At 52.2% G+C, this 27981-nt stretch overlaps 7 protein-coding genes across 7 annotated transcripts; 4 read left to right on the top strand and 3 right to left on the bottom strand.

The window, feature by feature from the left end:
- Positions 1-3944: 3944 nt before the first annotated feature.
- CTRU02_208504 (homeobox and c2h2 transcription) lies at positions 3945-5718 on the top strand (the record flags this gene model as incomplete). Its single annotated transcript, XM_036728499.1, has 2 exons — positions 3945-4128; positions 4178-5718. The coding sequence occupies 2 exons, from the start codon at positions 3945-3947 to the stop codon at positions 5716-5718; spliced, it is 1725 nt and encodes a 574-aa protein (XP_036579783.1).
- Positions 5719-9048: 3330 nt separating this feature from the next.
- CTRU02_208503 (uncharacterized protein) lies at positions 9049-10599 on the top strand (the record flags this gene model as incomplete). Its single annotated transcript, XM_036728498.1, has 1 exon — positions 9049-10599. The coding sequence occupies one exon, from the start codon at positions 9049-9051 to the stop codon at positions 10597-10599; it is 1551 nt and encodes a 516-aa protein (XP_036579782.1).
- Positions 10600-12391: 1792 nt separating this feature from the next.
- Positions 12392-15976, bottom strand: CTRU02_208502 (stress response protein NST1; the record flags this gene model as incomplete). Its single annotated transcript, XM_036728497.1, has 1 exon — positions 12392-15976. The coding sequence occupies one exon, from the start codon at positions 15974-15976 to the stop codon at positions 12392-12394; it is 3585 nt and encodes a 1194-aa protein (XP_036579781.1).
- Positions 15977-17706: 1730 nt separating this feature from the next.
- On the top strand, positions 17707-18318 carry CTRU02_208501 (uncharacterized protein; the record flags this gene model as incomplete). Its single annotated transcript, XM_036728496.1, has 1 exon — positions 17707-18318. One exon carries the CDS (start codon positions 17707-17709, stop codon positions 18316-18318), a length of 612 nt encoding a protein of 203 aa, XP_036579780.1.
- Positions 18319-23146: 4828 nt separating this feature from the next.
- Positions 23147-24101, top strand: CTRU02_208500 (GTP-binding protein rho2; the record flags this gene model as incomplete). Its single annotated transcript, XM_036728495.1, has 5 exons — positions 23147-23181; positions 23343-23421; positions 23498-23503; positions 23560-23751; positions 23811-24101. 5 exons carry the CDS (start codon positions 23147-23149, stop codon positions 24099-24101), a joined length of 603 nt encoding a protein of 200 aa, XP_036579779.1.
- Positions 24102-24905: 804 nt separating this feature from the next.
- Positions 24906-25400, bottom strand: CTRU02_208499 (mitochondrial 54S ribosomal protein mL40; the record flags this gene model as incomplete). The annotated part of the gene is made up of 1 exon (XM_036728494.1): positions 24906-25400. One exon carries the CDS (start codon positions 25398-25400, stop codon positions 24906-24908), a length of 495 nt encoding a protein of 164 aa, XP_036579778.1.
- A 32-nt stretch (positions 25401-25432) lies between these two features.
- On the bottom strand, positions 25433-26947 carry CTRU02_208498 (uncharacterized protein; the record flags this gene model as incomplete). The annotated part of the gene is made up of 2 exons (XM_036728493.1): positions 25433-25762; positions 26018-26947. The coding sequence occupies 2 exons, from the start codon at positions 26945-26947 to the stop codon at positions 25433-25435; spliced, it is 1260 nt and encodes a 419-aa protein (XP_036579777.1).
- Positions 26948-27981: the final 1034 nt, after the last annotated feature.

The raw sequence follows: 27981 nt of genomic DNA, 5'->3' as shown, positions 1-27981 counted from the left end.
GGATGGACTGACTGAGCCAGACGAATGGTGAAACGCAGCCTGGGTGGCTTGCAAGCCTGGAAGCTGAGCGGCGCTATCGAGAAATGGTGGTCAGTGAATGAGACAGTGATTTGCTGATGGTGGCTATCAGAGCCGCTGGGATGAGAGAAGAAGATGCAAGGAGTCGATGCCACCCCTTGCAGCAGTTCTCAGTCTTGCCACGAGTTTTGTGAAGAGGGCTAGAGGTAGCTCAAGCTCAGGCTGATTAGTCTGCAGCGGGCTTGAAACGAAGTGCAGATCTTGCTGTTGTCCGATGGATGGTGGAAGTGGACTAGTATTCAGGGGAACCGACAATGAACCTGAACCTTGTGCAAAGTTAGATTTGGGGGGGGGGGGGGGGGGGGGGGGAGTAGGGAAAGGACGAAAAAGAGAGCGTGTGTCTGAGAGGTAACATATGCACCGGGTGATCAGCGGGGGGGGGGGGGGGGGGGGGGAGGGGGGACAAGGGCCTCAAAATCCATAGGCAGTAAGGTTTTCAGAGGGGAACAATTTGTCTGTTTCTTGTGGCAGTCGGCCTTGAGCCCGGGAAGAAGCACCCAATCTCAATCCAAGGCTGCAATGGTTTCGCAAGTGCACCTTGTTACTAGGGGCATCGTGGGAGGAGAGTTGAAAGTAGAGGATTTAAGTTTGGCGGAAGGAAAGACAGTGCCTGTCGGCGGGAAAGATGGCTTCCAGAGGTACATAGTCATGTAGACAAAGTACAAGGTACCTTCTTGTGCATTTCGGTGGCTGAGTTGACGGAAAGGTACGTATATCGAGTGTCACGTGAGTCTGTGGATGTGGTTGTTTGCTTGCTTTTTGCTGCAAATTGGGGGCAGAAAAGCATAGTGGCTGGCAACTCCAATTGCTGACAGATGAGCAAAAACAGGTGCAGATAACACACGTACTATTTATTCATGTACATGACCAAGTAGTTCCTACAATTTTCTGACCGTGGCTGGCTGTGGCATTGTACCCATCCTCCGTCCATTCACCCGTAATAAGGTAAAAGTCATGAAGTGCCGTGTGTACTTGCTCTGCCTGGAATATCCACTCACAGAGCACTGGCAGCTTCGGTCGGCAGGAGTTCCTTGCTCAGTGCCTGTGCAGCTGCTGTATCTGGAGCACTTGCCTTGAAGCAAGTCGGAGGGAGCCTGCCAAGCCTGGAGCTTGTGCCGTCGTCGTACTTCATAGAAATCGACTATACTTAACGGCTGCCCGGGCAGTTGAACTCAGGGCAGGGAGGGTGCAGAATCAAACAAGCACTTGCCTGCTTTGCTGGTTGTGCCTACCCTTTTCCTCCCACCCTCCGTCTCTTTTCCCAGTGTCTGTCGGGATGAGGTTCCGATCACCACCACTACTACGGAGTACGAATACTGCTGGCAAAGTAGGTACGGAGTACGGATAACAGTAACCACTGCCCACTGCAACTTCCTTGCTTGGGTCCTGACCAGGTACCCCCCACGCTTTCCCCAATAATTCCCTCCACTCATCAAGCTTCACCACAAATCATTTCCCTGCCACGGATGAAGGCAAAAAACAAAGGCCTTACCATCGCATCGCATTGAACAATTGCCTTCAGTCATCGTCGACATGAAGTGCATGGTACATATACTGTCGGTTCGGGGATTCACCAAAGCGGTACATGACACAAGCCGAGAAAAACCACCGCAAGTTATGCCAATACCAGTCAGTATACGCGATGCCCAACGCGGTCGTGGGCTAATCCTCCTCGTCAGCAGTCAAACTGAGCAGCATTGAGCGATGCCGCTGATCTTGGACTTAAATGGCTGACCGCCCTGTTCCACCACCTTCACGTGTTTGCCCTCAGCCATACAGACAAACGGACGGACTGCCTTTGCCCCATGCACCTTGAACTCAACCCAGCCCTGCTTCTTCCAGGACGCCTAGGGTCTGTCCTGCATCGATATCTCTCGACTGCGACCCCTTGTTGATGTGGACCCGCATGTATCGGCCTCCCATTGACTCTCGGGAAATGCCTGCTGGTCTTCCTTTTGCAATCCCATTTTGGCATACCTCGACGATCCCCGCCGAGAGTCCCAAGACGTAGCAGTGTTGTCAGTACTATTACATTGCAGCTGACTGTGTTAACAAATGGTATCGTTGAGGACATGCTCAAGACAAAGCCTACAAATACAGCATCCGGGAATCTTTCAATGCCGAATCGAGCAGACAGCTCTCAAGGCACATTGATGTTAAGCCCTAAACACACAAGAATCAAGTGATGGTCCCTAACGCCCTTGCCCGTTCTGTTCCTGGACAGATGGAACGAACTGACGAGGAGGGGTGACTGTGCCCAAGGGGGGGTGTACCCTCGCATCTTCCTGTATGGAGCACGACCACCACCATCGCATCTCTCATCCTTGAACGATGGTAGGCCACAGCCTGTCCCAAGCCTGGCTGCAGCAGTCCTGCCTTATCCTGAATGGGCAGCGTTCCTATTTCTGTTGCTTTTTTTGCCTTTATCTCTGTGCCATCCTCGAACAGCTAGTGGTGGCGTCGACCACTAACCTCGTCTCGTTATCGCACGCCAATGCTACCAAGACGTCGAAACTCGCCGGGCTGCCTGTCTGGGGTCCCCTCGACTGGTACGAGTCTCCCCCAGCCCATTCATTGAATTGACTGGGTCATGTATGCAACCCCGTTGTAACCCCCCCAGCCCTGTTCCTAATCTCCCCATTACCAGTACAGAGAGAACGGGGAATGAGCACTGATACATCGGCCATCCAACCTGTAACTTTCAGTTGTGAAGGGTTCGGGGGTCCACGGATATTGTTCCTTGGTGCGCGAGAACGAGAGGGTAGAGGTTACTTGTCTTGGGATGGCCACTGATTTCTTCAATTTGGCGCAATCCCAAGACCGTCTGAACCCAGGTAAGCCAGGCTGCCCGGGGAGGGCGGACTAAACAGACCGGCCGAGACAGTGAGATTGAAGACTGTGAGTGTGCACCGTACCAAGTACACTCTATGAATTCCACCTCAACTGCAAATCAGCACGTCTGATCCTCTTTTCCCTGAGTCTTCCCTCTCACACACAATCTGCTTTCACTTCATTCACCCATCTCTCACGGCTTGCGAGAGTCGAGTGATGAGACATCGACTATCGCACCACAACAAGGAGAACTGAGCTTGAATTGCCGGAAATCCTCTTGTATTACAATTCCCAGGTAAATCGACATAAGTTCTTGTGGCTGATTTCCGTCATTCGCCATCTCGTTTAGCCTCTGAGCCAAAACCGAGCGACGAGCAACTGAAGGCCGCATCATCATACCGCTAGCAGAAACAGCTCCTGGTGCGTCAGCATTTGGCGAAACACAGAGAGACGACATCAACTTCATACACACAAGGCCCATCAGATCGTCCTGCTCCTTACTCCTTATAAGGCGTTAACACTGCTGTTGCTGCTCTCACGCCCGCACTAGCGAAGATCCCGTGTCGGGTCACGGCCAGTTGGATGCAGGTCCAACAAACAAGCACCTAAAGCCACTTCTCGCAGCGCTGCTGATATAGGGAGCCCTGCACCACCACCAACACCCAAGTCAGGCTGGCCTTGTCGGTCAGAGGCATTTCCATCGCTGCGGCCGATACTTAGCTGCAGCGTTGCCCTCTTTCTTGTCGACCTTGGTTATCCTTTCCTCCTCGTTTCCGCGTCGTGCCCAACGCTAGATCCCAGGCCCCCAGGCCGCCTGGAATCTTGCTCTCCACTTCCCGCACTTTTCCCCATCCTGACCGCGATACACTCCTTTTCCTCTTCATTTCTCGCATTGTATCCCATCGCAAAATACCGCAAGAGCAGCAGGTAAATCGCTCAATCATTTTCGTTGCAATCTGCAATCAATCCAGTTTTTCTGGAGGTTTTCCTGGCGTTTGTCAATCATTTGAGCCTAGTACACAAAAATCGGGACCATGGCCTCCAATGCTTGGCCCGGGGCCGACGGCTCCTCGCAGCAGTCAACGCAGCAGTCAACGCAGCAGTCAACGCAGGTGTCGCCTACACAGAGAGTTCTCGACGGGCAAATGATCAAGCACCTCCTCAACAGATATGGCACAGAAGAATTGAATCGATTGATACAAGAATCTTCAAGCACTCGTAAGTTTACTTGTTTAGCTTTCGTTGTCCTCAAACTGATAAATTATAGCTTCGGATGGCGCGTCAATCATGTCGTCGACACAGTCATCCATCTTATCAGACGAGTCGAGCGTATGGGACACACAAAGCATAAGAACGTTTTCCGACACATCTTCCATCACTGGTAGCATCATTTCCAATGTTTCCCGGGGCACTTCCAAAATTTTGGGCCGCCGCAGCCAAAGCAGCAGCGCTACAGCAGCCGCCCAGGCCCAAGCCGCACAGCAGGCGGCACTGGTACAACAAGAACAACAATCTTGGAATGGTCATGAATCCACAACGCCCGAGACAACATCGAGTTCGTCAGGCGCATCCAAGCAAAAAGGGGCTTTCATGTGCGGGTTTTGTAAGGAGGAGGATATCACCAAGACTTGCACGAGGAAAAACGACCTGAAGCGACACATTGAAGACTTTCACAACGTCAACGCGCAATGGTTCTGTCGTCACCGCGGGTGCCAGATGGTGTTCGACTGGCAAGGTGCCTACAAGACACATTTGAAACAAGCCCATGGCGGTTCGAGGATGTCTCTAGACGAAGCCAAGGTCAACCTCTGCCCACAAGTTGTATTCGCCTGTGGGTTCGATAATTGCCTTCAGGTGTTTGAAGCACAGGGAGATTCGGACGCCAACTCGACGTTCAAGGAATACGTCAGCCACGTGGTGAAGCACTTTGACGAGGGCGCCAACAGCGGTGAGTGGTCATACTCGGCGAGGATACGCAACCTACTGCGCCAGAGCCAGGTGCAATCGGCTTGGAGTGAGTCAGTATGGAACGAGGCATCGCGGTCGTCACTACAGTGGACTCCCCAGACGTCCGGGATTTTGAGGAAGAGGCTCGAATGCCGACACATTGGCGATCTTAAACTCTTGGTCCAGTACGCCTTCATACTCGGGACCGACCCCGGCAGTATCGGCAAATTCCGCGAGGATTTCATCACCCCGGTGGTAGACACCTGTACCATGCATCTGCCTGGCCATAAATCTAGACAGCAGAGCATAGCTCCTCAGGAGCCGTCTGATCCATTCTCATTTAAGATCTCGCGCGGAGCAAACCCGGCACTGGCTGCATACATGGCCTCACAACGAAGAGTCTACGTGCCGAGACAGCATCGCGCAGTACGGCCACCGCAGCTACATCACCCACACCATCAAGCACCAACATCGAACGGCATGGTCAGCCAGCCACGTCTTTCGCATTCATCCCACTCGAGCCATCATAGCCACACGCAGTCTCATCAAGATAACGGGCAGAACCACAGCACGCTCGGGCACTTCTTCCAGACCATGCCCGAGTCGCCAATGTACGATGCTAACGGTGGTGGGCAACAGTTTGGCGACAACGGCGCAATGCATCACGGTGGAATTATTTCGGATGACATGCAGAGCTTGAGGAGTATGACCGGAGGTACACCCGAGTCGTCGGACGTTGAAATGCAGGACCCAAGTCTGATGACAGACTTTTCTTCTCAGTACGCTCCACACGCAAACTTGGCTAGCCCGTCAATATCGGGCCATCCTGATGGGTTCTTTCAACCGGGCCAAGCCTACTGAGCGAACTTGGGTGTTTGACCATACGAAATGGACGGTGATATCAGGCGAGCAACGAGCTCTGCGGAAGCCACTCTTCAGTAGTGACACTCTACGAATAGGCAACGCTGCAGCTTCGTCTCGCACAAGACGTGTTTCTTTCTTTCTTTCTTTTATTTTTTTTTCTTTACCTACGGGCGTTTCCAGCAAGACTATATACCCAACAATAATCGGCCGCCTCATTTCAATTTCATTTTATTTCATAACAGCTACAGCCTTGGATGCCAATGAACGGAAGAAATGGGGGAATGTGTACATTACCGGGGACTGAAGGAACGCGGTGCCATCCAAGGCAGTCTCTATCACGAGCCAAAAAAAGCATATAAAACGCGGTCGAGCTCTTTTTAGAGAGATGGGACGAAAGGGCAATAGGCAGCCCGGACAACGGGGGTAGACGGTCAGTTAAGACGGCAAGGATTCTAGGATAGCATCTAGGGGAAATGCATGCCACGTTGAGCAATACTATCATACCCACGAGACAACTGGGTTAGGAATTGAATGTTCTCCTATGTCTATCAAACGACCGAGCCAGCCTGGAAAGACTCATTCTGATAAGTCACTAAGCGGGCATCCCAGTGAAACGAAGCAATGTGCGACGCTTGCTGGACTCTGTTTTCACACAACGACTGCCACGCGTCCAATGATTGTACTCCTTACGACTCGGGCAAGACGGGGAAAATGGCAGACTGGCATTTGATCGTGTTGCGAAGCAACGAGTCATGATTGGGGATCGCATAGACGAGGAACCGGGTCCCTGGCAGCAGAGTTGGCGAAGGGATCTAGCGGGAACGGGAGTCGCACCACGTGGCACACCCCGGCCCCCAGGCGATTCAGGACGCAATGGACGGGAGGAAGATGTAGTGTTCCCACGTAAGCGAGACTGGATTTTGCCGTTCTACCATCGGATGGAGTGAGGGGTTCCTGAGCTACATACGAGTAAGTATACTTTTTTCCCTCCCTCGGTGGTGTACCGCGTATAGAAGGGTTGTTGTTTCATGTATCCAAGGACATGAAGACGGTTGTTCAGGCGGGGCACGACTTGCGGCGGTTCCGTTTAAGGAGGAATACGGATAAGACGCAGCATAGGATATGGTTCCTCTTTGACATTTCTCCCAGTCTTGTTCCTCTTTTTCTTCTTCTTTTATATGTTTTTGTATTGTTAGTTTATTCACATGTATGATTCGAGATTCACAACCGGCTGTATTTGAGGGATTCGCTGTAGATAGTGAAGACAAGATTTGTCCGTGTCTGGAGTAAAGCCACACCCCTCTTTGACGGTTGTCAGCCGATGACTGCTTGCTCTAGGATGAATGACTATCAGAAGATGTCCTGGGTGGATCCTTTACAGGGCGGCGGTCGGGTTATTGAACCATGAGGGGGGGTAACAGGGAAACCGGGAAATCGGAGAAGGGGTGCGGAGGGTTGTAATTTGCTTGAGAGGAGATTCTCCATTGGTGGCCCGCATGGCCAGGATGTGACGCCCGGGTGGCCTGTAACCCCTGGGGATCGGTTGTTTTTTTTGGCGAATGTTGTAGTGATGCAGTATGGGTTTGACTTTGGTGTTTAAGTGGGTTGAACGGTCATCCCAACGCCTTTTGGCGTGCAGTAGGAGGAAGTACAGATGTGTGTGCCTGGTGCCTGGTGCCTGGCTTCTAAGGTAAGGCTTCCAAAGGTCGGTGAGCACCTGGTTGCTATTTTTCCACTTTCCACTTCCCTACACCTCAGTGCCTTCCTCATTGAGGAATATTGGTTATGTAATCTTTTACTTTTTCAATATTCTAACCCTTGATGCTGCTTTCTCCATATGGTTTTAACACCGTCGGTAGACTTAACGACTCCATCCCATCCGCGGCATCTCATCATCCGCACTAGGGCGGCCGGATCAAATCGTCCACTGCCTCTTCGCATTTCTTCGATGACTTGGACTTCCCTCATCTTCCCCAAAGTAACCGTTAAGCGGTCGTCGGCGGCTGCCGTCCCGGGAGCCTCATTCGTCTCATGTGACGAACAAAACAGAAACGACAGACTTGAGTTCCATCTCTCTTATTCTTCTCGTGGCTACGACAAAGAAAACATGAGCTGGTGCTGGGTCTTGGCAACAGTGAACAAAGGAAGCAGGCGAAACGCGCTCCACGTTGAGAAGCAAAGAAGAAATACCTTTTCTCAGTCATCTAGGGGGAGAGTACGCTTACATGTCACCCTCGAGTCGGACCCGGACTACGCGAGACGCGCAGATTCACAAGACCTCGTCCACAGAACCACGCGGCCCATGGTTTAGATAGTACGGCGCCCTATGACAACGGGTTCCGCCCAACGTCGTCATTTGGCTACCACCCCTGCCACGCATCCTTTGTTCTAGCGTCTTTCTAGAAGCCCCGCTAACGCTCTTGGCTCTGGGGTGCCCTACACAGCCCCCGCCAGGCTGTCTGTCACTCGGACATGACGAGAGAAGGAATTGTATTCAGCTCTGGAATTTATGGTTCGTCGACGGTGGGAAGGCGGTTGGACCGGCATGCTGCATTTCCCACCGCTGACCCCGGTTGTACACCATGGACCCTAGCTGGCGACTATCGTTGCCTTTTGTGCCTGCTCCTGGCCTCTGAGAAATTTGCAGGACACCTTCGTACCGTGGGTCGTTCCCGTGAACAGCACAGCAGCATCGACATCGACGTTCGTAGACCGGGGGGGGTTTCCCACATACGACCAGATGTTCAAAGATGATAATGGCCCGGACGAACAATCTGTACAGACATCGCAAGCAGCCAAGCCCGTAGAAGCACTTTCAGGCTTCCAGAAGCGCATTCAATCTGACCGTTTCCCCCCAAAAACGCGCCCTCAGGACTGAGTCCTGCGCCCGCGCTAATGCAAAAAAAGGCGTCACACATGGTACCAAAAATGTCTCTGTTCAGCACACCAGCCGCGCGACTTTGCCACACAGCAGCGTCGCCGTCGCCGTCTTTGAGTTCTTCATTGGCGCCTGGGCCTGGCTGCCCTGGGCGACATGCACCCTTTGACGTTATTGCTCGGCCGGGGTACTAAGTATCGAATCGCCGCCGTGTCTTTAGCCTGGCTTGGCGTTTTATTTTCTCCTACTCGAGTCTTCGTGACTCGACCTTGACTACATAACACTCTCGTCTTTCCCCCTTCAATTTTTCTAGAAAACTGTCGTTTATTTGTATCCTGGTCCACTTTCTTTAATGTCCACCTAAGGACAACAAACAACACCACCTAGCACCCATCGTCCATGCAATTATAGACCCAACTGCCCAGTCTCACCAAGCGACTGACTGCAAAATGTATTCAACGCAGTGCTCACCGGCCATGTCCCCAGAAGACATGCAAATCCTTCATAACCTTGCCAGTCGTTATGGCTCAAGCCATCTGGCAAGCACACTACAGAGCATGAGCGGCGCCCACACCTCACTCCGGCCTCCCCCCCAACATCATCACCACAACAACACCGCTAGAAACTCGGTCATGTCTACATCGACTTTTGGCACCAACAACAGCGCTCCATCGCTTACCTCCTCTGGACCCTGGACTAGCTCCGACGCCTCACTGTGCGACGACGCTGCCTCGGTCTCGGGGAGCTTCTTCACCCATTCTGAACCTGCCCTGCTTCTCTCGCCATCAGACACGCCCTCGCTCGCAGGGTCAGAGTGGCAGGACGCTTGCATGACGCCATCCGCAGAAAAGAAAGCAGCTATGATGAAGAGCCCTTCTCGCAAGCCCATCGAGTGCCCTATCTGCGCCGTCTATGACGTCTATGTGGGCTTCGGGCGAAAAAGCGACTTTAAGAAGCACCTCCAAAACTTTCACAACACCGACTGCGTCTGGGTCTGCCCCAAGAAGTCCTGCCGCATGATATTTGATTTCGAAAAGGCCTATGTCACGCATTTCAAAATCGAGCACGATGATGCGTATCCGCCCGCCGACCAGGTGAAGCAGGAGCTCTGCCCGCAGGTAGTTTTTGCGTGCGGCTTCATTGGTTGCAAAGAAGTCTTTGAGGCGCCCACCGACACCGAGGCTTCGTCTACCGTGGAAAAGTACTTTGACCACCTCGCGGGCCATTTTGACAAGCGCAGTGTGACGTCGGAGTGGACATACTACCAGCAGATTCAGAACCTTCTCCGCCAGCGAAGTCTCAAGGACGAATGGAAGCACACTCTTTGGGACAAGACAGCCCGCAACCAACTCCGCTGGCAGCCTCGGTCGTCTGGCGATTTCAAGAAATTGCTCGAGTGCAGACACCTCCTCGATGTGCCCAAGATTCTTCACGCAGCCTGGACCCTTGGGCAGACGTCTTTCTCGTCCCCGGAGCATCCCGCACCGGAGTTCCCGGGAGAGGCGACTCGGCCCCTCCGAGGCTCCTGCGTCTTCTCCACAAAAGGCCACAGCGAGCTGCACACCGCACACTACATTCCCGCCGGCCCCCAAACCATGTTTTCCTTGAAGAAGAATTTGTTCCCCGTCAACGTGGCCACTGTCTCGCACCCGCCACAGAGGGTCATCCCCGATGAGCCGGACAGTCTGGAATACCCTCATCCCGGCACAGCCCTCGTCCTCCCTGAGCGCGACGACTGGTCTACGAATCTTGTTCTCGGCCCGCCCGAAGACGAGGAGCTGTTTGACCCTATGCTTTACCCCGGCAGCGGCGTCACGAATGCCATTGCACCGTGGAGCCAAAGCATGGGCGATCTGTCGGCGCCGACCGACACTGACAGCTCTGGTCCGTTGTTGAGGGTCCCCAAGCAAAAGAGGTCCTGGGGCAAGAGGAGTTTCGAGAACCTGAGACGGAAGCGCCGCGGTGTCGACGAAAAGACGGCCGCGAACGCCTGGATCTGATTCAACTTCTAGAAACTAGCGACACATTCCCTTGTTCATATTCACGAAATGTATTATTATCTAATGTCTCATGACTGATACGGCATAGCGCAGAGACAGATGGACTTGCTCTTTGTCCTGGCCCTTCTTTTACTGCCTTTGCAGCTTTCTTTTTTCTAGCTTTTTTCTTTCTCTCCTTCTCCCTTCTTTTCTTTGTGTTTTACTTTTTTTTTATTCTTCTTTTTTGTAACTATAGACTACATGATACCCGAAGGATTCCGCGCCTAGGGATGGCCGGTATTCATTCCATGGATAGAGAGCCGCAGGGCTGGCACTTGATGACTGAGACGAGAACGGGGGAAAATACCATATAGATCTGGAATGGAGTTTTTATGTTTACTTCCCATGATGACTCGCCACTTGACTCGTGATTTAGCGAATGTGAACATGGTCCGCTTAGGTGATGGCATCCCTCAAGGACGCTTGCGTCTTTTTCCGAGAGTTTGCTTCATCAGCATGTAAGTCAAGATGGTCAAGATTCACACGATTGATTTGAGACACGCCGCGATGCAGCCGCCCGATATCTTCCAAATGAAAATTCGGTGACAGGCCTAGATCAAATTGAGCCGGGCAATAAAACTGTCAAAATTCATCAACAAAAAAAAAACGAAAAAAAAACAAGAAGGGAGAGGAGAGGAGGAAGAAGAAGTAGGGGAAAAAAAAAAGATTAATAACAAAAACAAAAACCAAGGACGAAAAAAAAACCAAAAAATTGAATCCAAGTTGCCAATCGCTGACGGGAATTGAGCCCGACGTGGGGGTCGAACCCACAACCTTGAGATTAAGAGTCTCACGCTCTACCGATTGAGCTAGCCGGGCGACCGGCTTGGGGGTTCTAGTTGTTGGAGTCGAATGGCGACAACACGCATTATGTTGCGTAAGGGTGTGTGTGTGTGTGTGCCCTTCCCGCTTGTCCTTGTGCTGCGTGTGGGCTGATTCTTTTCTCCCCGTGTGGTGTGTAAGTGCAGATTCCGGTTTGTGCGCAGAAAAGAGTGGGCGTTTCGGGGGGCCGGCCGCGGCGATTTGCGGGGCTCTTTCTCTTTTTCAGGGTTGGTCTGGGTTTCTTCCCTCCCCTTTGGATTTTTTTTTATAATATGGTCCGGTGCCCGTTGTGGTTGATGTGGGGGTGCCCCCGGGCACAACTCCGACTGATGGTATTTAAGAAATCGGATGTTTATAGGATGGCGGGTTTCCGTGCAGACGTCATTCTAATACTAGAGGAAGACAATTGGCTGTTTGGTCAGCTGGAGGGTGAATGGTGTAAGGCATGTGGCTTCCCTACCGGGTTCTGCAGAGTTGGCGTCACAGTCACAGATCGAGCGAAGCCTTCTAAGTCCTGGTTGCCATAGGCTTCCCCTATAGTCCATAGAGATTTACTTCACTTTTCAAGAGAACACAAAAGCTTGCGCAGAAAGAACCCAGTAGTCTATTGGCCAGCCGGCACCGCTTAATTTAAAGACGAGCAGCTGCAGCTTCGCCTCAAAAACCCCGGGTCATGGATTACTTGGTATGCATAATCCTATTATGACTCCAACAAAGACGAGAGGGAACTATTCAACGATCCCATTTACCCGTCGCTTGATTCCCCTGCCCTTCCCTCATTGTCGACACTACCAGAACTGTCTTCCGAGTCCTTTGTGAACCGTGACGAGCGGCCTGACCGCATAGCACGGTACAACGACCTACCCGACCCGTCCGCCGCCGCCGCCGCCGCCGTGGACGTCGATCGTGAATCCTTACTAGGTGGACTTTCCTACTGCCCCCTAGACGGAAACGCCAATGACCCGCTGCCGATGATGGGGCTTCCGATCTCGCCTGGCGCACCTACCGCCCTATGGTGTGGCTGTGACAAGTCGCTGAACTCGGGTACCCAGCGGACTGTGTGCTTGCCGGGGCCGTTTGCGTCCCTTCGGATCTCAAATGTGCCACCGCCGTTGTGGATGTTGCCTTCCGTTTCGGCGAGGTCCATAAGGTCTTCTTCTGAGACTACTTCCATGCGACTAAGATGGTCCACCTCCGACTTGACTGCTGACAAGTCGATAAAGGCGTCGGGCGCCTCAGCGTTTCGTGCCTGCAGTTCTTTGCACGCACGGCACAGCATGAGGCGAACCGTAACCGATCTTGGGTTGCCGGCGGTGCGGATCTGGCCTAGTGATGGCATTGGAGGCATCATTGGGCTACCCCAAGTAGGGTTTCCGAGTCCTGGTGGTGGAGCAAAGGGCATTGGTGACGGGCCCCAGACGTTGTTTATGCTATGGAATCCATTGTCCATGCCAAACGGAATGTTGGGAAATGCTGGTCGAGGGGCCTGGTTGCGTTGCCTGGCTGCGTTGATAGCCGCCGAAATGGGATTCGGGTCTTCCGAGTCGTCAAGCAGCGCGCTGCTACCAAGGTGTTGGTTGGCGAACTCGTCCGTGTGGTCATTCCGCTGTCCATGCACCACGCTCCCTGGCCGCCCGATGGGCGCCGGTCTTCCAATCGGCTGCGACGGGGCAGGCGGCGAAGCCGAGTCAAAGCTACCGGAAGGCTGTCGGGAGTGTGACACCGGGCCGGGTCCCATACCGTGCAGAGCATCGCCCATGGGCTGTCCGAAGCCGGGAGGTGGAGGCGGCATGAAGCCACGACCAGCCGGTCCATTGAGACCAGGAGGCCCGGGCATCATGCCCGGCGGGGGTCTTCCAAAGCCAGGAATACCAGGCGGACCAAAGATGGGGTCGTGCATGCGGTTTCCAAGGCCTGGAGGTGGTACTGCAAAGCCGGGTGGCGGCAAGCTCATCGGCATGCCGAAGGGGCCGGGCTGCGAACCTAAATGCCCCTTGATGTTGGTCGGCGATAGAGAATGAGGGTGCGGCAGTGAGCTCGTAGTTGCCACACTTCCCTTCCTCGATCCGATCGGCGCTGGACTCGTATGACCCGGCGTCGCCGGGTGTGGTGATGGGTTTTGGCTGGTAGAACCGGACTGTGAGGCATGCGATCCGGGCACGCTCACATCGTGTGGTTGGATTGCATTCTTAGGACGAATGGGTGTCGGAGCCTTTGGAATAGCGGGCGTTGCGACGGGTATCTTTGGAGATGCGTAGGATGCTGGGTTTGACGGGTGAGTCGGAATCGATACGGGGTGTTGCGAGGGCCTTCGGCCCTGGGTCGGGATAGGAATGGGGACAGCGGCAATAGTTGCAGCTTTCTGAGCCGCCTTCTCCTCTTGCTTGATCCGGTCCTTGCTCTCCTTGTCGGCCTTGGCTTCCCGTTCCGCCTTGGCCTTTTGATCCTTGTCGCGCTTGGCCTGTTCCTGCTTCTCCTTGCGTTCGCGGGCTTCCCTCTCCTTTTGTTCTCGCGATAACCGGGCCTCCTCCTTGGCTTTCTGCGCTTTCTCTTTCTGCTCACGCGCCTTGCGTTCTTGGTCGGCGCGCTTCTCTTGCTGTTCTTGAAGGCGCCGTTGCCGCTCAGCTTCTTTCCGTAAGCGTTCCTCCTCCTCGAGGCGCTTTTGCTCCTCCTTTTTCCGACGCTTCTCCTCAGCCTTGAGCCGTTGCTCTTCCGCCTTTCGCTTCTGTTCCTCGAGTCGAGCAGCTTCTTCTGCGGCCTTCTCAGCTTCCTTCCGCGCCTTCTCCTCGGCTTGCATCTGCTTCTTCAGTGCGGCCTTGTCCTTGCGCTTCTGATTCTCTTTGGCCTTCTTCGCTTTTCGTTGAGCGTCTTGGCGGTTTTCCTCCTCGAGTTCCTCGATGAGCTGTTGTTGGCGTTGTTTGGCGACCATGTCTCGATAGGCCGTCAAGACCCTTTGCTCGAACATGCGAGCGGCGAATATCTGGAACATACGACGACCCTCTTCCATACGCTGCTCCTCGGTCATCGTGTCCTGATGATGACAACAGTAATGCTCAGTACTCGAGTGTTTATGGTCATAATTGTATTGAGAGGAGCTCACTTCTTCATCCTCGTATTCCTCTTCTTGACTGTCATCATAATCCTCATCCTCCTCCTCGTCTTCATCGTCATAGTCGTCTTCTGGAGGAGGATGGTTATGATTCGAGTATGAGCCGTTGGTGGGATGACCGTAGCCGCGAGAAAAGTGCTCTTTGGCGTCTTCTTCTCGGGCCATGCGACGCTCAGCGAGCTGCTCCATCATTTCGATAAAGCGCTTGCCGTCGTTCTTGAGCAGATCATCCGCAACGGTGAGTATGCCGCCTAAGTCCATGTTACCATATCTGCAGAGTAGAGAGTCCAGAAGCTTCATACCCTTGACTTGCAGGCTGTTCCCAAACGTCAAGAAATCCGCCACGTCTCGATCGTGAGGGTGAGCGTCTTCCGGGGGTTCCTCTTCGCTGTACTCCTCGTCATCATCAAGGTCCTCTTCGTCGTCACTATAATCTTCTTCGGGCTCTTCTTCGTCATCATCATCACCGACATGTTCGACTATGCGACCGCGTGATGGCGGTTGGCCTGAATAGCCTGACGGTAGCCGTGCCGGGCGCAGAGGAAAGTCGGCGCGAGGGGGGCCAAGCATCGCGGGGCCTTCCCCTTGGTGGGCGAAGGACTCGAGCTCCTCGTAATAGGCGTCGTAGAGCCCCTCCAGCTCCTCTTCAATGGCTGTACGCTTCCGGCCGCAGACGGTGCAGCTGCAGGTGTGCTTCTGCTGCTCCTTCATCTTCTTAAGAACTGCGTCCTTCTCGACTTTAACTAGTGACTTGCGTTCGTCCTCGCCGAGCCCCAACCAAAACTCCTTGATGCGTTCCCGTTCCTCCTGTGAGCTGGTGTTCCAAATCTTATCCTTGGATATTCCAGGTCCACGGGGGGTCAATGGCGAGTGAGGGTGCGGCACGTTGTCGTACTGAGCGTTGGCCAACTGAGGGTTCTTTGCGTTCTTCTTCTTCTTCTTCTTTGACTTTTTCGACTTGTGAGACCCAACGCCGTTAGAATTGAGGTGGTCGTCTGGAGAAGGCTGGTCGTCGGCTTCATCATCGTCACTGAAATCCTGGTCCGCGTCATCTTGGGCAGCTTGAGGTTTGGGCGCCGGGGAGCCGGGTGCGGGACTTAGGCGTCCATTCGGTGATTGAACGGCAGCCTGCTCAGCGGCAGCTTTCGCAGCGGCCTTTGCTCGACGCTTCTGCTTTTTGCGATTCACCGTGGGTGCGAGGGCGTCGCCGCCGTTCGTGCCGGTCGTTTGCACGCTGGGTGCTTTCGCTGACGAAGTCGGGGTGGAGGGCAACGAGGGCTCGGTGGAGGGGGGGCCCTTGGGTACGGTGATGATCTTTGAGCCATCTTTGTTGGTATATCTTGCCGTGGCCTTAGTGTTGGGGGACGCAGGCGTCTGCGGTGGCGCCTGGCGGGGGTTGGCCGGCATATCGAAAGTCTGCTACGAAGCAACAAGCGTCGATGTCATAGAGAGGGAGGATTGAGAGGGGTGAGGGAGTCGGGAGGGAGAGCTCGGTTTCGGCGGTCGGTCGGACTCGCGGGGGAAAGATTGGGAGACGACTAAACTGCGGGCGAGATACGTGAGCATAAAAAAAGAGGGAAAAAAGGAAGGGGAAAAAAGGCGTTGCCCCTCTCGGCAGGAAGTGGTGAGGTTTAGACCGGCGTTTGTGGGTGCGCTCGCAAAAAAAGCATAGGCGGGATACAGCGCGCTGGGAGCGGGCTGAGGGTGGTGATGAGGCAGGACTCACAGGTGGAGGCGAATATTATTCGAGATGGGGCCGGGGCAGCCACTGGCCAAGGGACAGACAGACAGACGGGCCAGAGCAGTAGCAGCAGCACAGGCAGCCCGCTGGACAATACACGAGTCGCAAATGTCAAGGTTGAATTGGGCGACGGCGACGACGACAGCAACTTGTAGGGGCGTGGGGTTTGGTTGCGATGCGTCGCTTTTCAATCTTGAAGACGGGGGGTTGTATTTTTGGTCGCTGGTCCTTCAGCTATGGTCATAGGTAGCCTTAGCCTGAGCCTTGGAGGGAGGTCGGGTAAGTAGGTACGTGTAATGTGCGCTTCTGAGGGAGGGAGAGAATGGATTGCGCTCAATTCGGAAGTCACTTGCAGGCGCGAGTTTGCGGGGATGGTACATGGCACGCCCGGGGCAAGATGGGAAAATGGGTTTAGCCAGGGCCTGCAAGATTCCCTTAGGTGACATGGCCCCGTCAATCACATTTCGAGGCTGCGATTGTGGTGTGAACCACGTGACTGCCTGCCCGGGCCAGGTTGGGTTGGACGCAAATTGACGTCTTACCTAAGCCAGCCACTGGTAGAGATGTGGGAGGGAAAGGTATGCTGAAGTTGATGTGCCTGACAGCGCTATAATTCCCCCTGTACCTCACGGGTGTAGCATACTAGTAGTGCTTCGTAGGTAGGGGCCTGGCAGGCTCGTCCAGTAATTACCAAGATGATGTGGTGCTTACCCAGTAGGTGCATGCCTTACGTAAAGTGAGGTGGAGGAGCAAGTACCATAGTACACAATGAGTCCAGCTGTGCCCTTGCATCCGCTAGATGGTCCGTGTTCGCCGATTCCCCTTTCTGCCTGAGGGTTGAGATGGGGGAGAAGGAATGTCAGGCATCAATTGACCCACGCCACAATTCCATTGGCTGATCTCCGAAAACCCTGAGTGACTTTCTCTCACCAATGAGCTGACATAATCCATCGCATGGTCTGTGCCCAGATGCGAAAGTGAGAACCCGGACAGGTAATTCTAGTTCCCCCCTGGTCCGTCCCGTCCTCTCTACATAGTACTAGTAAACAAATGGATGCCCTAGGACTTTGCCTGATGACTCCTGCACACAGCATCACCTTATGTCATCCCATCTCTTCTCGCTTGCAACACGGCAATGCAAAACCTTACTCAACTATGCCGAGAGTCGTCGGCATACGACGTAAGCAGCATGCATGGCCATGCCGCCACAGGAAAACCTCAATAAGACAGCCGAAGGTTGAACGCCATCTCCGTCATGGATCGAGCCTCAACCGGTAGCCACGACTGTCTTATTGCGTGGTCTACTTAGCAAGTGTTGCATTCACAGACATTTCTTCGCATCATTGGACCTTTCGACATTGATTGAAACTCCTGATATCCTTTTTTCGCAACAATCATGGTAGTCACTGGGCTAGGCAAAGACTTTGGCATCAAGTGGCCCAGGTTGGTGGATGATAAACTAGCAAAGCGCCCCGTGCTACGATTCGGTCTCCTCAGTATTGTCAATCTTCGAGTTGGTCTCAACCTCTTCACAGCCGAGAGGCGCCATTATGGTACGACGGCCAAGACACGCGAACCTGTTTCTTCGTCAAGGGGAAAGTCAACGTCAGCCACCGTTGAGGCCCGTCGACCAATGCCTTGCATACACAGATCTCCCGTCGCTTATGCCTCCGAACTTATCGGCACCAAGAACACTCTTGCGGAGGTTTGGTTTACATCCCACCCGCCCCGAATGCGTCCGCATTCCAGCCACAAGCCCGGAACCGCGCGGCCACCGACCGCTGCCGATGGACCAATGGAAGCAACCGTGCCGGCCGTCCTGCATACCGTGGTATCTTGGACACATCAGCGACGTAGCAAAGCACCTAGAGCTGGGAGCTTTCAGCTCTCCCAGTGGGCCCCACTGATCAACAGACCAACCCCAGCCAAGTCCATGTCACGGTTACTTAGCGTTTATTCAGGCACTGAAGTGACGTTTCCGACCCGTCCTCTAATGGTCGGTGCATAATAACCTATCAAAAGCGCCTCACACAACAAACGGACAAATGGAAGCAGCAAAAAGCGAACCGAAACTCCAGACTACGTGCCGTTAAGGGGGGAAGCCAGAACGTTGCGGATGCCCCTCAGTTGATCCAGTTCAGCGGCGTTGTTTTCTCTACACACAGTAGCCAGACAGAACCAGCAGATCCCAGACGGGAGCGCATCCAAATTTTGCGGGCAAAACTGCAATGCCAGGATCCGATCGCGCGTTTGCTTAAGCAGAAGATGACAGCGATCCCCGAAGCCAAGCAGCACGGTGTGATAAATGGTCTCGTATAGCAACTGGTCCTGTTGAAAAACAGACGCAGAAGGCATCAGCTTCAGCCAGGGCTACGCTGCAGATGATTGCGTGAGGCCGGTGTTTGGTCATACCGAGGACGTCAACACAGCCTCAGATGATGATGTCGAGGCGGGCCAAGGACTCTCCACCGCATACCAGGCCCACTCGGCGCGCCTACTATGTAGCAGTGGTAGACGATGTTGCCGATGCAGCTGCGTAAAAGAAAAGGGGGATTCCGAAGACTGGGTCTCAATGCTTGAGCATGAGCGAGTTGGCCAAGGGTACGACCTCGTATGCCAAAGGACCCCAAGCGGGCCTTGTTTACAGTGGAAGCCAAGCTGCTGTGCCAGATCGTATCAGAGTGCTCGATACGCCAATATACAGAATTTCGGTGCCCCTATTACGGGATGTTGTCGGACTGAAAATAAGGAGCTTGAGAAACTGGAGGACAAGGTGTTTGGCCGATAATCCGGATGTCGCGTTAACGTCCCACACCCACTTCTGGGCACCCCCCACATTTGGGCACCCCATTTACACCAAAAACGCCGTTTTTCGAAATTCTATATTAAACTAACTACTATACTTACTAAGAAAAGAAAATATATATAAACTATGTTAAGTATAATTATAGCCATCTAATTTTTATAAAGGTTTAAATATAATAATAGTTATAATATAGAAGTTTAAAACTAAAAGCTTTAAAATGTTAGTAGATACTAGTAACTTACTAGTATTCCTTAACATTAGAAAAATATATTTTCGCTTATATATACTTATTTAAAAAATCTAGGAAATTAATATTTATACTTATTAAAAGTATATAATTATATCTAAAAGAGATTTAAAAGTATTACTTTAGTAAATATAGTATAATTAAGGGTTAAAATTCTATAATAGAAACTTTTCTTAAGGGAAATTTTAAAATATTATTCTAAGCTTAAAGAATTTTTTACTAAGTATAAGAATATATAAATCTACTATATCTTACTTAAAAATTCTAATCATATTAGTTAAATATCTCTACCTATTTTATATATTAAGATATAGGCTAGGTAAATTAGTATTATAAATGTTAAACCTTGAATTTATAATACTTATTATCAATAATACTAGTATATAGCTACTTAAGTATTATAATTAAGTCTTAATCTATTTAACATATATTTATTCTCTTTAATAAGTAAAGTATTTAGTTTAATATAGAATTTCGAAAAACGGCGTTTTTGGTGTAAATGGGGTGCCCAAATGTGGGGGGTGCCCAGAAGTGGGTGTGGGACGTTAGCTAATCTGATGGCTTAGGCGCCAAGGCGCTGACCATGATCAGTTACCCCTGCGGCGCGGCACATGGTGACGCTGACCACATGTTTACGCTGACTAGAGTGCCGTGAATATGGCCTCACAGCTGCCTCTCAGTTTCAAAAGTCCCTCGCGAAGACATATGCATTCCCGTTTCAAAAGTTCCCGACGACCAGAAGAATGTCTCTTGGTTTCAAAAGTCCCCAGCAAAGACGAACCGGCAGAAATGTTGTCAAGCTGAATTCAAATTGCCACAGAGCATGGATGCGAGCAGCTGCAAAGGAACGGAGCATAGGACGACGACACAGGGTAGCGCAGCCAACAGTACGCACAGCCCACGGATGGCGCTTCTAGTCAGTCGCACAGACGGAGGCACAGCGCAGATGGTGTGTATGGTGGCCACTGCACGACGCGCGGAGATCTCATTGCTTGCCCTGCTCTCTGCTGCAGTCCTCTAAGAGCGAAGTAGTTAGCTGTGCAGGGCTTGTCCACCTACGCTCCGACGTGAGTTGCAACGGCACAGGACTTTTGTACTGTAGGACCTTGGATGTTCCTAGAGCAGCTGTTGACGTTGACGCCATAGAGGTATGTTATGGGACTGGGATGTGGTAGACTCCTCGTTGAGAAACAGTAGTCGTCGTTGTCGGCGGCGGGCAGGCGTTCGGTGCCGCTGCGGCATCTGAAGTTTGGTTTGGGTTCTCAAACATACAGGTACGTAAGTAATGATGTAGATGTTGGCGCAGTTGTCAAGCGAGGTAAGGTTAAAATTGGGTAGTGTGAGTGGTGTTGAGGTAAGGAGAGGAGAGAGGGGGGCAGGGAGTCGTGGGCCGGTGTCGCTCGGAAGGGTGTGGTTTGGGAGGATGATCCCTTCAGGTGGAGGAGGGCAAAGGGGTATGAGTAAAGGACGGCATCACCAAGAAGCGCATAAACAGGCAATCAAATCACAGAAGGAGTGATATAATGAAAAACGGGACGGTAAATCGCAGACTTCGGCGATCGGCCCCGAGAAGTTTAGTTGGCATGGTCTGTGGTTTCCAACAGTAGGGTCCTTATTTTAGAAAGAAAGCGACCGGTTCTACGGTAGTGTAGCCATCATGGGCAAAAAGTCCGGTCTCTGACCCTGGTCAGGTGGGTTATGTGCCTCTCATCAGCAACTTGCAAACCCTGTTTACATGAGCCCCCGGGTGAGAGAGAGTGAAAGTGAATAATGAAGAGATATCATGATGGACACAGTAGCCAAGGCAAGGAAGTTGGAAGAGGAACATTGACCTGTAAACATACTGACATTGCTCCTCGAAGGTGTTGAGAGAATGCACCTCGCCCTCAACCTACAGCACTCTGGGGCCTCTGGACCCCGTCGTGCCCCCCCCGTTTCGAGCCCCGTAAGGCTCCACAACTACAGGTCATTAGCTCCCCGTTCGTGCGTGCATTTGGTGGCATCCAATGATGCCAGCCCATATGCATGCACATCGCTGCTACAGCAAGTACTAGTATGCACGCCCCGAGTTTGATCCTGGGTTGATGGAAAGGTGCTGATGTGGTTGTTATTGCTCTTACTGAGATGGAAAAAAAAGAGCGTTGCAGGGGACCGAATGAAGCACGGTCATGCCCTTGATAGGGACAACAGAAAAAAAAAAAAAGTGCAACATGGATATGGCCCTCTACACGCCTCCACGCCCTCTTTGCTGTGCCACAACACATACCACCCAGCGCACCGCAACTAGGGGACTAGGCCCTTGACTGGCTTGGGAGTATGACGCTGACGGAGTTTTTGTTTTATTCTATTTTGTTTTGTTCTATTTGATTTTTCTTGGTTCTTTTTTAGCTTAGCGGGTACCTGAGGTAACCAACTCAGCCCAATTGCCTGTGCCTCTCAAGCAGAACTTAATCCCTCCTGGACTACAGCATTGACTTTGCTTTGCTTCACAGTGATCGTTCCTTACTACTACTACCATAGCTAGTTATCCCACCCCCCCTTTCCCCATCGTATCCCCCCATCTCCATGTCTCCAACGTTAATTCGTCATCTTTCCCTCAACCTGTCCAACCTGTACTTACCTTTACTTTGCCTTATCTGCATTACGCCTGCACTTTGCATCTACTAACGGGCCCAAGTGCGAGGTGCGTTGGTGCCTCGCCTTTTCTTGTTTTCCTTTATTACCAGGCCGTTCTCCGCCTACATTTCCATACTACCTAACTCTCAAGACATTGTCACCCCCCCCTTTTCAACGTATACAAATACCTTGTTCCAGGCGATCGGATACTAGACGGAGACCTATCCACCACATTACACTACTACCTCTACCTGGCCTGCCTACAACTAGGCCCCATTAAAATCTCCTCTCCGTCCTGCTCAGCAAACAGGTCAATTGATAATCGGCAGTGTACGGAGTACAAGGGTGGAAACTAATCCCCGTCGTCACCACCCTAGGCCCGGTTCATTTTCCCCATTACTCCGGCCCTGCTTACAGCTCCAGCTCCAGCTACAGCTCCAGTCCGTCTTGTACTGCTGCTCGCTCTAGGCGCTGTTGCTATTGTTGCTACTGCTCCAGTGCTTTCTTCAACACACGTTTCAAACCCCCCCGAGGGTTTTCTTCAGCTCGTATTCCCTCCTGCTCACCAACTCGACTCACCTCACCACCTTTCTCTCTTTCGCGTCCACTTACCTCGCCCTCCCGACCTCCGAGGAAAAAAAATAAAATAAACATAAAAAAACACTCAACAACAACAACACGGGCTCCCTCTCCTTCTACATCTTCTCTTCCGCTGCTTTCCTCCGCCTTCGCTTTGCTTCTCGCCATCTACTCCTCTTCTGTCCGACATATCCGCCAATTACTGTACCCGGCCCATTTTGTTTTTGAACCTTTCCACCACCCACCCCAAATCCAAACATTGCCTACATATCCGCACCTCTATCGCCTCCACCAACCCGCCGCTGCTGCCGCAGCCCCCGATACGACTCTACCTTGCTTGTCTATTGACCTCCCGCATACGAGCCCACCGATCGAGCTACCATTTGCGCTGTCGCTGTCGCCGAGCTTGGCCGCGGTCTAGACGATTTTCTTGATTTTTTTTTTTCGACTCTCGATTGCCTCCTCGTCCGTCCGCTACTTCGACCTTAATAAACAGCCGCCCCCCTACGATCCCGCCAATCCCTCAATTGACCTTGGAGTCGAATCTTCCGCCCCTGACCAATTTCTGTCCAGTCCATCTCCGCAGCCATGGCAGCAGCGAGTCCTCAGAACGTCATTAGAAGGTACCTTGTTTTTCGACTCCGTCGATCCCCCTCCCCGTCCACCTTTCCCCGACCGAACACCCCCAGATTTCCCCCGACTCGATCCCGGCTTGCTCTCGTCACGCATTCGACCACATCCCGTCCATCTTGTCTACGCTTATGCGCTAACTGGTTGTTAAAAGGAAACTCGTCATCATTGGCGACGGTGCTTGCGGCAAGACTAGTTTGCTGAGTGTCTTTACCCTTGGATACTTTCCCACAGTAAGTCCGGTCCCGTATTTTCCCCATGGTCTGACATTCTTGAAATCTTGACCCTCGCTAACGAAGCTTCCCACAGCATTACGTTAGTACCCGATGCGCCCTCGTCCACCGAACCTCTAACCTCTAACAAACCTCCAGATTCCTACAGTCTTTGAGAACTATGTGACAGATTGCAGGGTGGATGGGAAGTCCGTTCAGCTAGCACTATGGGATACCGCAGGACAGGAGGACTACGAGCGACTGCGGCCACTTGCGTATTCTAAAGCCCACGTCATCCTCATTGGGTTCTCCGTTGATACTCCTGACTCACTCGATAACGTCAAGCACAAGGTTGGTCTCGGCGCGTTGGCATTGGTTTGCAAGGACGATGTTCTAACAAGAAGCAACAGTGGATAGAAGAGGTCACCCGACTCTGCCCCGGCGTTCCCATCATTTTGGTCGGACTGAAGAAGGATCTGCGCGAAGACCCCGTCGCCATCGAGGAGATGCGCAAGAAGTCGTTGCGCTTCGTAACTACCCAGGAAGGCGATGCCGCTGCCCGCGAGATCCAGGCCAAGAAATATCTCGAGTGCTCCAGTCTCAGCGGTGAGGGCGTTGACGACGTCTTTGAGGCCGCCACGCGCGCGGCCCTGTTGACATTCGAGAAGGGCGAGGGAGGCGGTTGCTGTGTTATTCTTTGAGCGAATGCGACATTGTTAGTATCTGGCATTTTACCGACAAGTGCGGGCACAACACAGCGAACAGACGGGATCTCGACAGGTTAGGAGAGAAGTATTTATGTCTCTCCACGAAGCCATGAAGCGGGAAACAGCTCAGCCCGAATGCGAATAACGCCGATCCGAGTTCGTGGAGAGTGCCGGCTGCCTATCGATGGCAACACGACTATCCGCGGCGTACCGATAGCGAAGCGGGGAGCGATGTTGAAGATGCCCTCGGGAGGGCTTCTCTGGTCACCTTTTACATCTATCGAATCATACGAGTCAACTCTAATGCTCTCTTTTACTCCTTTCCCCCCTCTCAGCGGCTTCGAAACTAGCGGAAACAGCGATATTCAGGCGGAGACGTCCTTTCTATGAAAAGGGGTCTTGCCATTTGTTTTCCATCCATTGTCTGTATTAATAGGACAGCACAGCATAGAACGACCCAAAAGTTCAAAGCTAGGATCTGGGTGTTGGAGTTCTGGAGGTTCCTGTGTCTTTTTTTTTTTTTTTTTTTTTTCCCAAATCCCCTCCCCCAGTGAGGACGGCAGTCGTTTAACGCAGTAAAGAATCGAACAATTTTGATAATGCTTCCAAGTCTTGCAAGTCTTGCCCCTAGTTTATGTTGTTTCGATTGTACACGGCCATGCTACAGTATGCTACAGTAGAATGACAACGGAAAAAAAGTGTCGAGGTGATGATACATGATGATGAGCGAATCTCAATCCACTCAACTCCGTCTCCTTTTTTGACCGCCCTAAACGCTTACTCCCCCACACCCCACATCTATCGCTTCCAGTCGTGGTTCCAAGCCTGTCTGGCAGGCGTCTCGGTCTGATAACGCGCGTACTCGATCGGCACCGCACCGGGTCCGTAGACGCCCTTCTTCTCCTGCGCGACACGGTACAGCCACCCCTCGTCTCTGGTTCCGGGGCCCGAGGTCGTGCGGAGCTCCTCGTTGGCGTTGTACATGCTCTGGTGCATGCGGTACAGCTCCTTCTCGCGGGCCTCGCGCTGCTGGCGCTGCAGGAGGAGCCAGGCGCGGTGGATGGTCCAGTGGCGCAGGTGTCTGTTGCGCGCCATGCGCAGGGGCGGCGGCGCGCGGGCGAAGAGGTGCTGCTTGATGTTTTGCACCTTGGAGAGGTAGTCTGGGGTCTGGACCGCGGAGGCTTTGCGCGCGGCCGGGGCGGGTGTTGTTGTGAAGGCGCGGGTTGCTGTCGAGAGCATTGTTGTGGAGGGGAGGCATGGCCTTAGGCCGCGGAGGGTTGCGAGGGTCGACATTTTTTTCTTGTTAGAGAGAGAGAGAGAGAGAGTTAAGGACGGTGACGTTTTCGGGGTATTCGGCGGGGCCGCGTTTCTTTTGGTTTTCGCTTTAGTTTAGAGGGCGGTACGACCAGCTTTTCGCGGGGAGGAGGAGGAGGTGGTGGTGGTGGTTGTGGTGTTGAAGGCTTCTGGTCGGGGGTGGTGGGAGTGGGAGTGTCGCGGTGTAGATGCTGTTGGATACGGCGGGCCGCTGCGAGGACGTCTTCGCCGATTTGGACCGGTTCGAGGGATGCCCCCTGGGTTATTATCGCGTCCGGGTGGAAGAGGGCCGTCGAGGACACGAATTGGCCTGCGTAGGATGCGTAGTGGGCGTCGAGGGACTATGAGGTTTGGACGGGGGTCGGGTTAGTATGGTGTTTAGAGGAGCGTTGCTCCAAAATTTCGATGGGATGACTGCGGGCGTTTATGTTTTTCCGGCCCGTGATGAGCAGTGACTGGGGTAGGTACGTCCACTAGAGCTTGGGCCGGAGCTCACATGAGCTTGGTTGGTGCATCTTCTTGGCGTTTGTTTCTAACACCAACAGGCCCAGATTGGAGGGGATTTTGTGTGGAAATGTAGGAAATAGGTGACTTACGGATATGAAGAGCGTATCTCCTCGATACACCAATACATTTTCGTACTGTTCTTCTTCAAAGAGGAGCCGTCTTGCTTTCATGCCTTCATCGCGGAGGTAGAGCTTCATTATCCCTACCATCGCCACTGTAATGGAGCTGTTTGGCTCTCGGTCGAATGTGAGCATATCCGCTACGGGACATAGTTCCTTATTGATTGATTGAAAATCCGGCGTCTCTGTGCTGTTCAGTCTCATGAGAAGCCATGCAAACTCTCTCACCGCGGGGCTGCTCATGACTGCGTGAGAGAATGCCGAGGGATACTTGCTGCGGTCTGGAAATCTTTGCAGCCAGAGCACATGGAGCTGTTTGACGAAGATGGGGTCAAAAAATTCCGTTTCATTGAGGACGTTGGTGAATCCGTCTGGGAGTGTGGTCGGGTTTGAAATGTCGAAGGCGAGCAGGGTTGACAGCTGTGCGAGGACAGTGGATGTTACGGCTTCTAGACGGGCGAGTTCATGCGATGGCGGGTAAGGGACGGTGCTGCAGTATGTAAAATTGGACGGGTGTCCAGGCGGGAGGGATGGTCGAGGGTTGTAGGAAAAGATCGGAGTGCCTGGGTCGTGGGAGAGATAATATCTTGTCTGTGCAATCGTCGAGGCGATTTTAAGGGTTTTGTTCTTGGATATGGGAAGATGTTGCCAGATTGGTTCGTGGAGGTTTTCGCAGCTTTTCTTTGCGATGTAAATGTTGTCCCGTTGATCTAGGATTTGGTGATATGTCGTCCTGATGAGTTCTTCGTCGGTGTTGTAAACTGGATTCGGTTCGTAGATGTGTGCGGGGGTAATGCCCTTTTCCCAGAGATCTATTATGGAATCGGCAAGGGTAGATTGGGAAGCGTTGGCTGAGGAGAATAGAGCTTCAATACATGCGTATTTCTCTTTTGTTGACATGTGGGAAGGCTGCCAAATTGATTCAAGACTGTGGTGATATAAAAACTTATTCCATGCTTTGTGAAGGCGGTGGTCTCCGGGGGGGTTGTTTGCCGGGCCTGGAAGGCCAAGGGAACACATTTTGGATTGCGTGATTGGGGCTTCAAGGATTCCAAGGAGTCTGCTGCTGAAGGAAGCGTAGTAATTGAGGGTTCAGTTGGATTCGGAGATACAAACGAGTTTTTGTGCTCAGTGCTGCTGCTAATTATACGCATGGGTTTGGAAGGCCTCTAATGGGTTTGAGTTTTTGGTTTATCTGGTACTGAAGAATATACAGGATCATGAGCCAGTTTTTATAAAGGTGAAATGTCTAACAGTTATTCAGGTGGTCATCATTCACCATAATAGTATCAATTGTGCTGGTTTCAAGTGAATAACTGTGGCGAAGGAAATTACATACAAAGTGAAGTCAAGGACGGGCGCTCAAGTCAACCGTCAGTCATAGTCATCATTGATAGTAAGCAAACACGTTTCTTTTGAACGAATTACGGTGCTAATTATCCTTTTCTGGCCACGTGCGGTGTGCAGGCAGAGGTGTTTCAAACGTAGATGTGGTAGACTTGAGTAGAGCGCACAATAACAGTACGACTGGGCTGATGACTTGTTCATTCAACTAAATCTGATATTTGGGTGCTAGGTTCTACCGTAAAGATATAACTAATTACACGTCATATAGGTCAACTGAACGGATGTGTGGCTAAAAAGACATTCAAATACGGGACGTCATGCATTGTTAGGCTATAGCCACTTCCATTTATACAGAGCTCACATCTTTTGATGTTTGCAAGTCCTCGTCAACGAAGCACACAGTCAACTGCAACTAACATTTTTCAAGCCCACTAACCACAGGAAACGGTACATCTAATCAAGTTCAATTAGAGTTAGGCTTCATTCTCCAGGAGCAGAAATGTAAGTGTAAATAATGTTGCAACAGTTAGAATGGGGCTAATGTGGCAATCCGGCACGTAGTGCACCGCTTCCTCTCCTCCACATGT

Source organism: Colletotrichum truncatum (assembly GCF_014235925.2).
Source record: "Colletotrichum truncatum strain CMES1059 chromosome Unknown Contig_0005, whole genome shotgun sequence".
NCBI classification, from domain to species: Eukaryota; Fungi; Ascomycota; class Sordariomycetes; order Glomerellales; family Glomerellaceae; genus Colletotrichum; species Colletotrichum truncatum.
This window is presented reverse-complemented; position numbering and strand designations above follow the sequence as displayed.